Raw genomic sequence first — 12,636 nt, 5'->3', positions numbered from 1 at the left:
ACAAAGTGAATCAGCTATATGTACACATATATCCCCATATCCCCTCCCTCTTGCATCTCCCTCCCACCCTCCTTCTAGGTGGTCACAAAGCACTGAGCTGATCTCCCTGTGCTATGTGGCTGCTTCCCACTAGCTATCTATTTTACATTTGGTAGTATACATAAGCCTATGCCACTCTCTCACTTCGTCCCAGCTTACCCTCCCCCCTCCCCGTGTCCTTAAGTCCATTTTCTATGTCTGTGTCTTTATTCCTGTCCTATCCCTACATTCTTCAGAACTTTTTTTTTTAGATTCCATATATATGTGTTAGCATACCGTATTTGTTTTTCTATTTCTGACTTACTTCACTCTGTATGACAGACTCTAGGTCCATCCACCTCACTACAAATAACTCAATTTCGTTGATTTTTATGGCTGAGTAATATTCCACTCTATATATGTGCCACATCTTTATCCATTCATCTGTTGATGGACAGATGCTTCCATGTCCTGGCTATTGTAAATAGTGCTGCAATGAACATTGTGGTATGTGACTCTCTTTGAATTATGGTTTTCTCAGGGTATGTGCCCAGTAGTGGGATTGCTGGGTCATATGGTAGTTCTATTTGTAGTTTTTTAAGGAACCTCCAAACTGTTCTCCATGGTGGCTGTATCGATTTACATTCCCACCAACAGTGCAAGAGGGTTCCCTTTTCTCCACACCCTCTCCAGCATTTATTGTTTGTCGATTTTTTGATAATGGCCATTCTGACTGGTGTGAGGTGACACCTCACTGTAGTTTTGATTTGCATTTCTCTGATGATTAGTGATGTTGAGTATTCCTTCATGTGCATGTTTGCAATCTTATATCTTCTTTGGATAAATGTCTATTTAGTTCTTCTGCCCATTTTTGGATTGGGTAGTTTGTATTTTTGATATTGAGCTGCATGAGCTGCTTGTAAATTCCGATTACTCCTTTGTCAGTTGCTTCATTTGCAAGTATTTTCTCCCATTCTGAGGGTTGTCTTTTTGTCTTGTTTATGGTTTCCTTTGCTGTACAAAAGCTTTTACGTTTCATCAGGTCCCCTTTGTTTATTTTATTTTTATTTCCATTGTTCTAGGAGGTGGGTCAAAAGGATCTTGCTGTGATTTATGTCATAGAGTGTTCTGCCTATGTTTTCCTCTAAGAGTTTGATAGTGTCTGGCCTTACATTAAGTCTTTAATCCATTTTGAGTTTATCTTTGTGTATGGTGTTAGGGAGTGTTCTGATTTCATTCTTTTACAGTTTTCCCATCACCACTTATTGAAGAGGTTATCTTTTCTCCATTGTATATTCTTGCCTCCTTTATCAAAGATAAGGTGACCATATGTGCGTGGGTTTATCTCTGGGCATTCTATCCTGTTCCATTGACCTATACTTCTGTTTTTGTGCCAGCACTCTACTGTCTTGATTACTGCAGCTTTGTAGTATAGTTGAAGTCAGGGAGCCTGATTCCTCCACTCCATTTTTCTTTCTCAAGATTGCTTTGGCTATTCGGGGTCTTTTGTGTTTCCATACAAATTGTGAATTTTTTTGTTCTAATTCTGTAAAAAATGCCATTGGTAGTTTGATAGGGATTGCATTGAATCTGTTGATTGCTTTGGGTAGTATAGTCATTTTCACAATGTTGATTCTTCCAATCCAAGAACATGGTATATCTCTCCATCTGTTTGTACCATCTTTAATTTCTTTCATCAGTGTCTGTAGTTTTCTGCATACAGGTCTTCTGTCTCCTTAGGTAGGTTTTTTTCCTAGGTATTTAATTCTTTTTGTTACAATGGTAAATGGGAGTGTTTCCTTAATTTGTCTTTCAGATTTTTCATCATTAGTGTATAGGAATGCAAGAGATTTCTGTGCATTAAGTTTGTATCCTGCTACTTTAACAAGTTCATTGATTGGCTCTACTAGTTTTCTGGTAGCATCTTTAGGATTCTTTATGTATAGCATCATGTCATCTGCAAACAGGGACAGCTTTACTTCTTCTTTTCTGATTTGGATTCCTTTTATTTCTTTTTCTTCTCTAATTGCTGTGGCTAAAACTTCCAAAACTATGTTGAATAATAGTGGTGAGAGTGGACAACCTTGTCTTGTTCCTGACCTTAGTGGAAATGTTTTCAGTTTTTCACCATTGAGAACAATGTTGGCTGTGGGTTTTTCATATATGGCCTTTATTTTGTTGAGGTAGGTTCCCTCTATGCCTGCTTTCTGCAGGGTTTTTTTTATCATAATTGGTGTTGAATTTTGTCAAAAGCTTTTTCTGCATCTATTGAGATGACCATATGGTTTTTCTCCTTCAATTTGTTAATATGGTTTATCACATTGATTGATTTTCGTATATTGAAGAATCCTTGCATTCCTGTGATAAAACCCACTTGATCATGGTGTATGATCCTTTTAATGTGCTGTTGGATTCTGTTTGCTAGGATTTTGGTGAGGATTTTTGTTTCTATGTTCATCAGTGATATTGGCCTGTAGTTTGTGACATCTTTGTCTGGTTTTGGATTCAGGGTGATGGTGGCCTCATAGAATGAGTTTGGGAGTGTTCCTCCCTCTGCTACATTTTGGAAGAATTTGAGAAGGATAGGTGTTAGCTCTTCTCTAAATGTTTGATAGAATTCGCCTGTGAAGCCATCTGGTCCTGGGCTTTTGTTTGTTGGAAGATTTTTAATCACAGTCTCAAATTCAGTGCTTGTGAGTGGTTGAGTGGTCTGTTTTTATTTTCTGTTTCCTCCTGGTTCAGTCTGGGAAAAATGAACAAACCTATAAATTTCCCTCAAAAGAAAATGGAAACTAGTATTTTAGATATAATCACTATTCATTCTGAATCCCTAGTTATGTGACATGGGATATGAGATTTACTGTAAATAGAGTGGGAAATTGAGATAAAATAAAATATACTGACAGATTCATTTTTAAGCTGGATGTTTAATGTCAATCATTGAGATTTAACTTCTGATTTAGTAAGGAATATCCTATAATGAATTTTTTTAATAACATAAGGTCCTAATTCAGTAAGGAATTAGTCCAGGAAATTATTTTTTAACCAAGTAAACAAATGGTTTAGGAGCCCTCCCCTTTGTGCTGAGTATTTGCCTCATTTCCACTTTGGGGAATATGTATATTGTTTCTATTTGTCATCAGCGAATTAACTTATCTTTCATTTGAATTTAGTTAAATTCAGTGAATATTCCTTTGGCTACATCCATTCTTCCCCTTTCTATCTGCTCAATTAAGAAAAATCTCAACATTTGTGAAAGAAAAATCAAGCTTATTAAGGATCTCTTTTCACCAAATGTTAGCAACAGATCACACTAGAAACAGCCACACCTCAAAATGGCACCTTTACAGATACTTTGAGAAGGAATCTTAGGGACAATATTTGGTGTGCTATTACCTATGTAATTCATTCACATATCAAGGGGATATTTAATCACACCAAAAAAATTATACATTTGAAACTCTACACTCTATACTAGAACTCATTTTAGCAAATATTGTAAAAAGTACAACCATTTTTGGAGAAAGGATAACAGCACTAATTCTAAGATTGAGGAAAATTATGTAGATCTTTCTGTAACCGATCAAATGTTTTGCATAAAAGTGATCAAGTGTCTTAAGTTGTATTTCCTGGGAACAGACCTTGAGAAGGAGAGTTCAGGCAAATATATATAATTTGTTAAGGAGTGCTCGCCAGAGAAAAGTGTACATACATGGGTAAGAAGGAAGGAAAGACAAGAGTGGACAGAGGGAGATGGTCCCCCCCAAATACGTTTGCACCTGAGGACACAGCGCATCCTATAGGAAACCCTGAAGCTGGGATGGTCTGTCATGTTTAGTGCAAATTGAGGCAAGGGTGGACTTTTATATCTCTGTGTCAGCTGGTCATTGGGGTGCTCACTGGGATAGGGTATAACCCTGGCAAGGCGATTCCCAATCTGAGGACAGCTCTCAGTGTGGACTGGTAGCTGCCATTACTCTCTACAGCCAGTGCACAAGGGCCAAGAAAAGCATTCCAGTCTCCACTCACCGAGTTACCATATTTTTCATTGTCAACTGAGAAATACACTCTTGCTTTTTGTTTGCAAACATTAATGTCCTTCTCTTTATGCTATTAGTTTTTGATGAGCCTATGGAGAAAAGTCTCCATGAATCTGTTCACATTTCTGTACATTTGGCTTTCTGAGCAAAGAGCACTGGCACCTGGACTGAAGGTTGATCAAATACTAACCCTGAAGATAGAGGCTTCTAAAGAGATACAGTGATGCATTTCCCTGGAGCTGTTTAATTATATTCCAGGGTAGTGCCATCTCTTCCTCTCCACAGAAAAGATTTGAATGTGTTTCTAATCTAGAGCAAAGTGCTCTCTCCTCCATCATGTCTCTCTCTCTCCCTGGAGAAAAAGAGAGGCAGATGTGTCCAGGCATGATAATTTTGAGGTTCCTCTCCTGTGGTGCAAACCTCACTACAGGTGCAGTGTGCAGTAGGGAATTGGGGCACAGAGAATGAATGCAAGCTGCTCTGTGAGAAAAGAAGTGGTCTGATCTCTAATCCAGAGCACTTGTGTGTGTGTGTGTGTGTGTGTGTGTGTGTGTGTGTGTGTGTGTGTGTGTGTCACTGTGCCAGGCAAACAAATGGAAAGTCAAGCTTATTAAAAACCTGCTTTCACCAAGTGTTAGCAGTAGAGTGTGATAGAAACTGCCACACCTCAATACCGTAGTTATTCAGAATGCAGTTAGTGTGTAAGAAAGATCTTTCTCATATCTTTCCACATAAGACTTAACAGGTAGGGCTATCTAAATTTGAATATGGTTGTACTTATGAAGCTAGGCAATTTTAACAATAACATATTCATCTAAAAAATATTTAATGTGTTCACAGCTCTACTCCAAATACATAAAAAAGTAAAAATCTCTTAATAATGTATGGTATATACACTAGACTGCAAACTAGGAAGCATTAAGTGCTACCAAAAAGAAAGAAAGACAGACTAATTGCTTTGATCATTCAAGAGAGAGATGGCCCTAGTGAGAGAGATTAAGGACGACTTCAGGGAGGTGAGAGCATCTTGGCTAAGGAATAGTAAGAAACAAGGATCAGGAAAGAATGTTATTAGACATATGATTCTTAATGAATTATATAATTTACTAATAAAGAATAATATATACTTACATATAAGCACTAAGATAAATGCATTAAATGATTTTATTTTCTAGCTTATTTCTTCTAAACACCATTATGAGGTTAGTATTCTTATTTTTCTTGGAAAGTTTTATTAACTTGTCCAAGTTGAATAGACAACACGTGGTAGAAGTGGAAGCTACAGCACTGGACTGCAGGAACAGTGCTCAAAGCACCCTGGTCTCCAGCATTTGGTCAGAGGAAGCAACGGGGCAAAGGTCAAGAGGCAGGAAATGTATGGCACATTTGAGGAGAAGCAGAGAGTCTGCTTTTACTCAGTAATGAACTAGAGTCAGACAGATAAAACTGGATAGGCAAGGCAAGACCGTGAAGGAAAGAGTTTAGCTTTAGGAAGCTCTTGAAGGTTTTTGACAAGAAAGGCCAAAGATATGCCTTGAGAACGTTAATTAACATTAACCTGGCATATGTGTGAAGAAGGTTTTGAAAGAGGAAGAATAGTCATGGCTGAACTGTTAGGAGGCTGACACAATATAGTCCAGGCAAGAAGTCAAGGTTCAGCGCCCAGGAGTCTCAAAACTTGAGATCCGATGTCTGGTACCAACTTTTGTTGTAACTTCAGGTAAATCATTCCACCTCACTGGGCTTTGGCATCCTAATCTACAGGAAATCTGTGAGGTTCCTTCCAAATCGAAATTCTAGAAATTTAGAAAGACCTAAATTAACATAACTACCTGAGCACAGAGACAGAGATAAGTATGTGAGAGAAACTTTAGAGATGGGACTGAAAACATAGCAAATGATTGAATGTAAAGGTCAAGGAAAAATCAGAAGTTTTCTGCAAGATTTTAAGCCCGGACACTCAGAAAAGTCAATGAAATAAGAAATACAGGAAGAGGATGGGAGGGCAATTAGAATTTGTTTTACATAGGTCGATTCTGAGATGTTAGTGAGACAGAATGGAGATGTTCCGAAGACCAACTGAGGAAAAGAGCCCCAGAATCAGGAAGAGGGGCCCTGCCTGGAGCTCAGATTTGGAAGCTATTTTCACAGGCAGAATAGATGAGACTGCATAGGGACAGACTGGAAAGGAGGGCAGTGAATCAATCAGAGCTGGCTATACTATGTTTAAAGGACAAAGAGAGAACCAGGTTCCAGCCATGGAGTGTCCAGAAAGGCAGAAATTCATGGGAAGCCAACGAGGAAAGGTTTCAAAGAAAAAAGCTTGTCAGATCAAAGGTTAAATGCTTGATATAAAAAGGTGCTCATCCAGAAAAGTGATGCTGACATAAATCAGAGGTTTCAGAGGGAGAGGATGGGGTTAAAAAAAAAAAAAAGGCGGCTGCAAGTACAAAATACGTATAGAGGCATTTACAGGCAAAATGGTTTTGTAAACCACTAGAACTGGGCTGGGTGTTGTTCTCCCAACATCGTCCATATGGAACTTGCATTAGAATCACCTGGGGTGGTTGTTTAAAATGCAGGTTTCTGGGCCTTCCTGCAGAACCCCTGAATCGTAATCTCAGGGGAAGGATGCTCTGGGTATATTTATTTTAAACACCACTGCCCTTCAATAATTCTTATGTATGCAGGCCAGGTTGCTTCAACATGTTTTTTAAATGAATGGAGGGAGTCAGTAGAAAGAGATCAAATGAAGAAATAAGAAAGCTGATAGAGAGTAATCTTGAAAAGGCAAAGTGGGACCTAGGGCATTGGCAGAGGATTAGCCTAAAAGAAAGTTTCCATCTATGTCCTAGGACATCCTGCTGACTATGGCAGAGATCCATGCTCAACAGAGCATGCAGTGAGGTTCCCCTGAAAAGGTCAGTCTTGTGCCTGCACTCTTAGTAATATCTTACCCTCTACAGTGACAGCCCTGATGCCAGAGATGTACCAGAGGCTGAAGTCTCAACAGAAGGCAGAGCCCCCGATGAGTTCTCCAGCCCTCCCGGCAGCAGTGGAGAGAGCACGGACAGCTGGTCCCAGCTCGCCAATGAGGAAGAAAACCCAGATGACACCAGCAGCTTCCTGCAGCTCAGTGAGCGATCCATGAGGTACCTGCTCTTTAAATGACTTACCAGGGAAACAGGTCTCAACACAGATTCCAGAAATGCATTTTAAGCATTCTCTGCAAAGGGTCCCTAATAGAGCAAAAAGGAAAGACTGCCCATCATAATTTGTGCTGAGAGCTATCTTAATATCCAGTTATGGTTTCAACTAGCTTGGCCAAGGTTGAGAGTCATCTGTGTTCCCTTCTCTGCAAGCTCCAGCTAGTGCATTCAATGATGACAACTGTGAGTTTTTAAAGAAGAGCTGCTATTACACCTGGTGTGTGTGATACTTTCTTTCTGGTTCATTTGTATTTCAGATGCAAGACAGGCTGGGTTTACATGAGGCGTTTCCATACTGTGTTGTGTTGTTTGACCTGACTGTTCCTCCCCTCTGTATTGTTGCTCTAGAAAAGCTAGAGAGGTGCTAAAGAGAGATCAGATTTGGGAGGACCTGAGCCAATCAGGAGACATAAACTAAAAACTAGTCCTTTGTGAGGTGAGAATGAAAAGAATCTTCATGTTTCTACCCAAAATCTTATTTGATACTGGGCCAACAAGTCCACAGACTTTCCAGAAAGGCCAGTTGGAAAGTGGGTTTCCGATGCATCTGGCTGTATGGCTCCTTGAAAATGTTACTTCTGACAGTTCAGTCTGTTTAGACTTAGGAAAATTTCACAATGTTAAGCGATTTATCTAAAATTTCAAAAACTGGTGGGAAATGTTATCCTATAGAGATAGAAAGCAAAGAGAATTTGAATCTCTGGACTTAGCATAAGTTTATACAGTTAATTACCTCCAGAGCAATGTTTGAGTCATCAGATTTCAATCAGTGAAGACATTCAGTACCCCACATGAAAACCAAGACAGGAATTTGAAATGAGGGGATTTAGTTGCTTATTCATGGAACTCCTGACGGAAGACTGTCCCATTACACGATATCCCAGCACTCACTCTTTGAAAACCTTACTTGAAGAGATGTCATTGGAAAATAGAGAAGGTATGAGAAAATATAGTGAGTTTGGTGAAATTGGATGCATTCCATTTTGCAAGAACCTAAAAATGGGCTCAACTCTTCTGTGTTTCAGTAAACAAATTCCAGGCTAGTAACTAGACCATATGTTGACTGTGCATCCTACAAAAATGTTGCAATATGTGATCCCTCCTTCTCTACAACACACAAAGCATCAGGTGTTGCTACTTCTCAAAGATTTTAAGATAGAGTTATAAAACTCTGGCATTGCCCAACTTTGTACTTGTAAATTCTGTAGTCCCTCAGGAAAAAAAATGAGACAAATGCATGTCCTATGGAATATCCCTGACAAAAATCCCCCGAATGGCAAAGGGAAAAGAGAACATGCATCGCTGGTTTCTGTCAAAAGCCAAGAAGCAGGCAGATAAGCATTCCCGTATCTTCCCCCTCAGCCAGCGTTCTCAGAAGTATCTTAGTCTCTGGAGGTATACTCAAGGTGTCTCTTGCTGATGGATAGACATGCTTACTGTCACTAGGATGGGGAAGAAAGGAGTCATGCTGATTGTCACCCACTAGGTGTGGTCCACCAGGTATGACCACTGCAGAAATTACGAAACGTTGATGATGATGATGATGATGATGATTGGCTTGAGCCAAAAATGTCTTTTGTTGTGTTTTCCCCTGATTTGGTCAGAAATAAAGATCAATTCAGGAGTCCTAGACACTAAGCAGTATTCTTCTGGGGACCAAAGGAAGAACCTCTTAGAATGGTGGAGCAGCAGTGTCAGCAGTGTGGCCAGGTGGTGGACACTGGCATTAATGTGTAAACTTTTGCTTTGTCAGCAATGGCAACAGTAGTGCCACTAGCAGTCTTGGCATTATGGACCTGGACATTTATCAGGAAAGCATGCCATCTTCTCCCATGATTAAGTAAGTAGCCACTGAGATGCAGTGATTGTGAGACCACTACTCCGATTCCATCTGGCCATCCATTTTGATCATTCAAGTTGTTCCCGACCACTGGTTTCATCATGTCTGTCCTGCTGAGGTTCCCAGACATGTATGGTTTCATGTCACTGGAGTAAGAACTCAGGTCTGCAGTAGTCTCACCCTTCCCACCACCTGCCTTCTGGATTTCAATTCTGCCTCCTATAATATAATCGTTAATATATATATATATATATATATATATATATATATATATATAAACGTATATATAATATAATATAATGTAATCATTTTGGATAAAGCTTATCCATATAATCAGATATGTCCATTATATGGACATATATCCATATAATGTCATTTTACCTAGTTGGTCACAGAGAAACAAAAATCCATTTAAATTGTACTATGCCAACCAGCAAAGACTATTGTTCAATAGAATATAGTGTGAATGGCTTTTCCTTTACTTGTAGACACCTGGGATTATTGCCACTAATGAGTCTAATACCAAATGGCACCGTGGTGGAACGTGTCATTTTTATATATGCTCCCCACAATATGAGGACCTTCTAAAAGACCAAGGGAAAAAAGTACAATATGTGTGTCCTAAAATATGGTGCATAAAGGGAGGGCAACATGAGGTCAGGACTATATCTAGAGTTTGTGATTGTCCTGGAAAATTAAATGAATTGAAACCTATTTTTGACCATTATGACTTATTATTTGGAGATTTCTGAAATTTCAGCAAAATGAAAATGAAGTATAGGACTAAAGTTGCTCCCTGATCTATTTTTTCAATTATTATCTATAGCTAAATCATATTTATTTCACTATTTAATCAGGTATCCTGCCTGCGGGAATATTTCTCAGTGATTAAAGGTTGCAGTGCATTCTTTATTGTTCCACACAGCCATCATTCACAGGTAGAGATGAACATAAACATTATCTTGGGTTTGATTTGTTTTTTAAAGGAGGCAAAACAAACAAAAACACTTTGGGGTAAATTTATTTTTCTCCTACAGGAAACATTTGTTTAGGTATTTTGTCCATCTTTCTCCCCAGTATGAGCCTAGGACCCCACAGACTACAGATAGAGAAAACCAAGACCACCTCTACCCATATCAGCATTCTGCAGCTCCATAGTAGTAGAAATTGTACCTACCATATGTCATTTCACTTATGTCACTTGGATAGAGATCTAGCAGAAAATCTAGACCCTTGGGAAATTGGCCATTCTTCTACAAATAATTAGGTGTTCATGAAAGAACAATTACACTTTCTCTCGACATCAGGAATACAATGGGATTAGCCAGATCTTAGCAGTAACAGAGAATATAAGGGAGAATCCTCTCGCATAGAGACACATTTTTAAGAGCACCTGCAGTTTAATTTCTAGACCAGACAAAAATACAGAACAACCATGGGCTTCCCAAGATGGTCACTTCCTTTCAGCTGTTGGGTCATATACTCTTATTTTAAAAGCATTCACTGAGTCCTCCCACTATTTACAAATCTCCCTAATAAGTACTCACTATGTGAAAGCACTTCAGATGTTGAACATGACTATATTTAATGAAATCCTCACTTCCATTATGAGTATCTAGTTCTAAACCACCCCCAGCCTACTACATCTTCCCAGTAAAAAGAAAGAAAAAGAAAATTTTCAACTAATTGGGATATTTTGTCACCCTTCTTAAGTTCTAAAGTTTGTGATTGTCTTTTCCCTTATTTCAGGTCAAAGAACCAAGTATAGGTAGAAAAATATTTTCCTAAATGAAAATGCAAGTTTATGTTGCTATCATAGTATAGAAAAATATCATTGTCTCAAGATGGAAATATATGGTTCTGTAAATGACAAGCAAATACAGAAGAAGAATAAGTCCTCAAATCTGATCTAGATACCTACAAAATCCTTCCTTGACTGTTCAAACCTGTGAAGGTTTATGGAAAGGAGGTCAAGAAGAAGAAAAGATTGCATCTCTCAGAGTCTCCCACACCAATTATCCCAACTAAAACCATGCAGTTTATCTAGCCTTTATTTTAGGGGTAGTGTTATTCATTGCAGACCCAGTAGTCCTACGTAATAGCCACGTTGGTATTTCCCTAGTATTGGTTTAGTTTATTCCACAAAAACAATAAATATATGAAACTTCAGAAGCTTTTAGACCAATAAGACCCATCACCTCATCTAGCACTTACAGCTTGTTCTTCCTAAACATTACCAACCATATATTGTTGTTTTCTCCCGAAGTGAATTAGTAGAAGAAAACGAGATTCTTAAAGGACAGTCAGAAAACATAGAGGGTAAGCCACGTTCCCATAATTTTGAGACACAATTTGCCTGTGATCTTCGTATGGAAAGTATAGTAAGGCAGTTGTGTCTGTATTCAGAACGTGCCTCTGGAATGCCAGTGGGAAAGGCCAGCCACCAGGGGAGCCTGCTGGTGATCAACTTTGACCTGGAGCCAGAATGTCCTGACACTGAGCTTCGAGCCACTCTGCAGTGGATAGCTGCCTCTGAACTCGGGATCCCCACTATCTACTTTAAGAAATCTCAAGAAAACAGAATTGAAAAGGTACCGTGTTCCCTGTTTGTATACCATAAGGCTTTGTGTTTTATCCCTGCTTAAAACTCAGTAAATGCCCAGTTAACCCATTTAAATTTTTTCCTTGACTTTTCACCTTAAAATTGTGATTAGAACTTTGAAACCTTCCACCTGCATAAATATAATCATGATAATTCTTTGACCGTCAGTTTGTCTTAGCTAGTTGGTGATGATGAGAAAGTAAATTGAGGAGACAGGATAGTTTTCTAAGAGTCTTATTTTTGTGTGTGTTTCCTCACTCTGGAACCAACCTCTTCATAACATTCATTTAAATAAAAAGTAGAGAAGGAAATGCAAAAAGGATTCTTCAGTTAATTTTAAGTCAATCAAAAGGGAGGCTATCTGGTGAACCTAATCTAATCGAATGAACCCATTAAAAGCAGAGAGTTTTCTCTGGCTCGTGGCAGAAGTAAGAGAGACTGACAGCATGAGAGCATGAAGGGACCGCATGACAAGAAATTGGGCAGCTTCTAGAAGCTGAGAGTGGACCTCAGCCAATAATCAGCAATGTGAGGCCACCCTGATAATTAAACTATGGCATGGCGTCAAAGAGAAGGCATTTTTAATTCCCTATGGGACAGATTTGCATTGGATGGGCTTTCTCATTATTTTCTCCACCTAGAAATATAAAGCTAAGAAATAGATCCCTAGCCAACATCTAAATTAATAGCAACTCTAACTCCCTTTCTCTAAGACCAGACATTTACTCTTGTAGAATCTCAGTTATTAAGATTAAAGCAAGAATCCATCTACCAACGTCTTCAAGCTCAATTTTCCATAATTTAAAAGTATGTTTTTAAAAAATTCAAATTAATAATAATGTTGCTATATTGGTTTTCTATTTCTGTGTAACAAACTGTCACAAATTTACTAACTTAAAACAACAATACCCAGCTCTGTTGTCAGAA

At 38.7% G+C, this 12,636-nt stretch overlaps 1 protein-coding gene across 3 annotated transcripts in view; it reads left to right on the top strand.

Annotated features, from left to right (window-relative positions):
• SPHKAP (SPHK1 interactor, AKAP domain containing) overlaps window positions 1–12,636 on the top strand; it is a gene marked incomplete at both ends in the record, with an annotated part of 129,347 nt that overhangs the window by 107,921 nt on the left and 8,790 nt on the right. For 2 of the 3 annotated variants that reach the window (XM_082841137.1, XM_082841136.1), the window contains 4 exons: window positions 7,025–7,210; window positions 9,021–9,107; window positions 11,374–11,426; window positions 11,514–11,698. In XM_082841137.1, the coding sequence (XP_082697263.1) occupies window positions 7,025–7,210; window positions 9,021–9,107; window positions 11,374–11,426; window positions 11,514–11,698 (511 nt within the window). The remainder of the gene's footprint in view (window positions 1–7,024; window positions 7,211–9,020; window positions 9,108–11,373; window positions 11,427–11,513; window positions 11,699–12,636) is intronic. The other variant, XM_082841138.1, reaches the window with a different exon arrangement.

The sequence above is a fragment of the Leucopleurus acutus genome, assembly GCF_964270905.1.
Source record: "Leucopleurus acutus genome assembly, chromosome: 6".
Classification (NCBI taxonomy): domain Eukaryota; kingdom Metazoa; phylum Chordata; class Mammalia; order Artiodactyla; family Delphinidae; genus Leucopleurus; species Leucopleurus acutus.
Note: the sequence above shows the minus strand (reverse complement) of the source record. Positions and strands in the feature narration are given on the sequence as shown.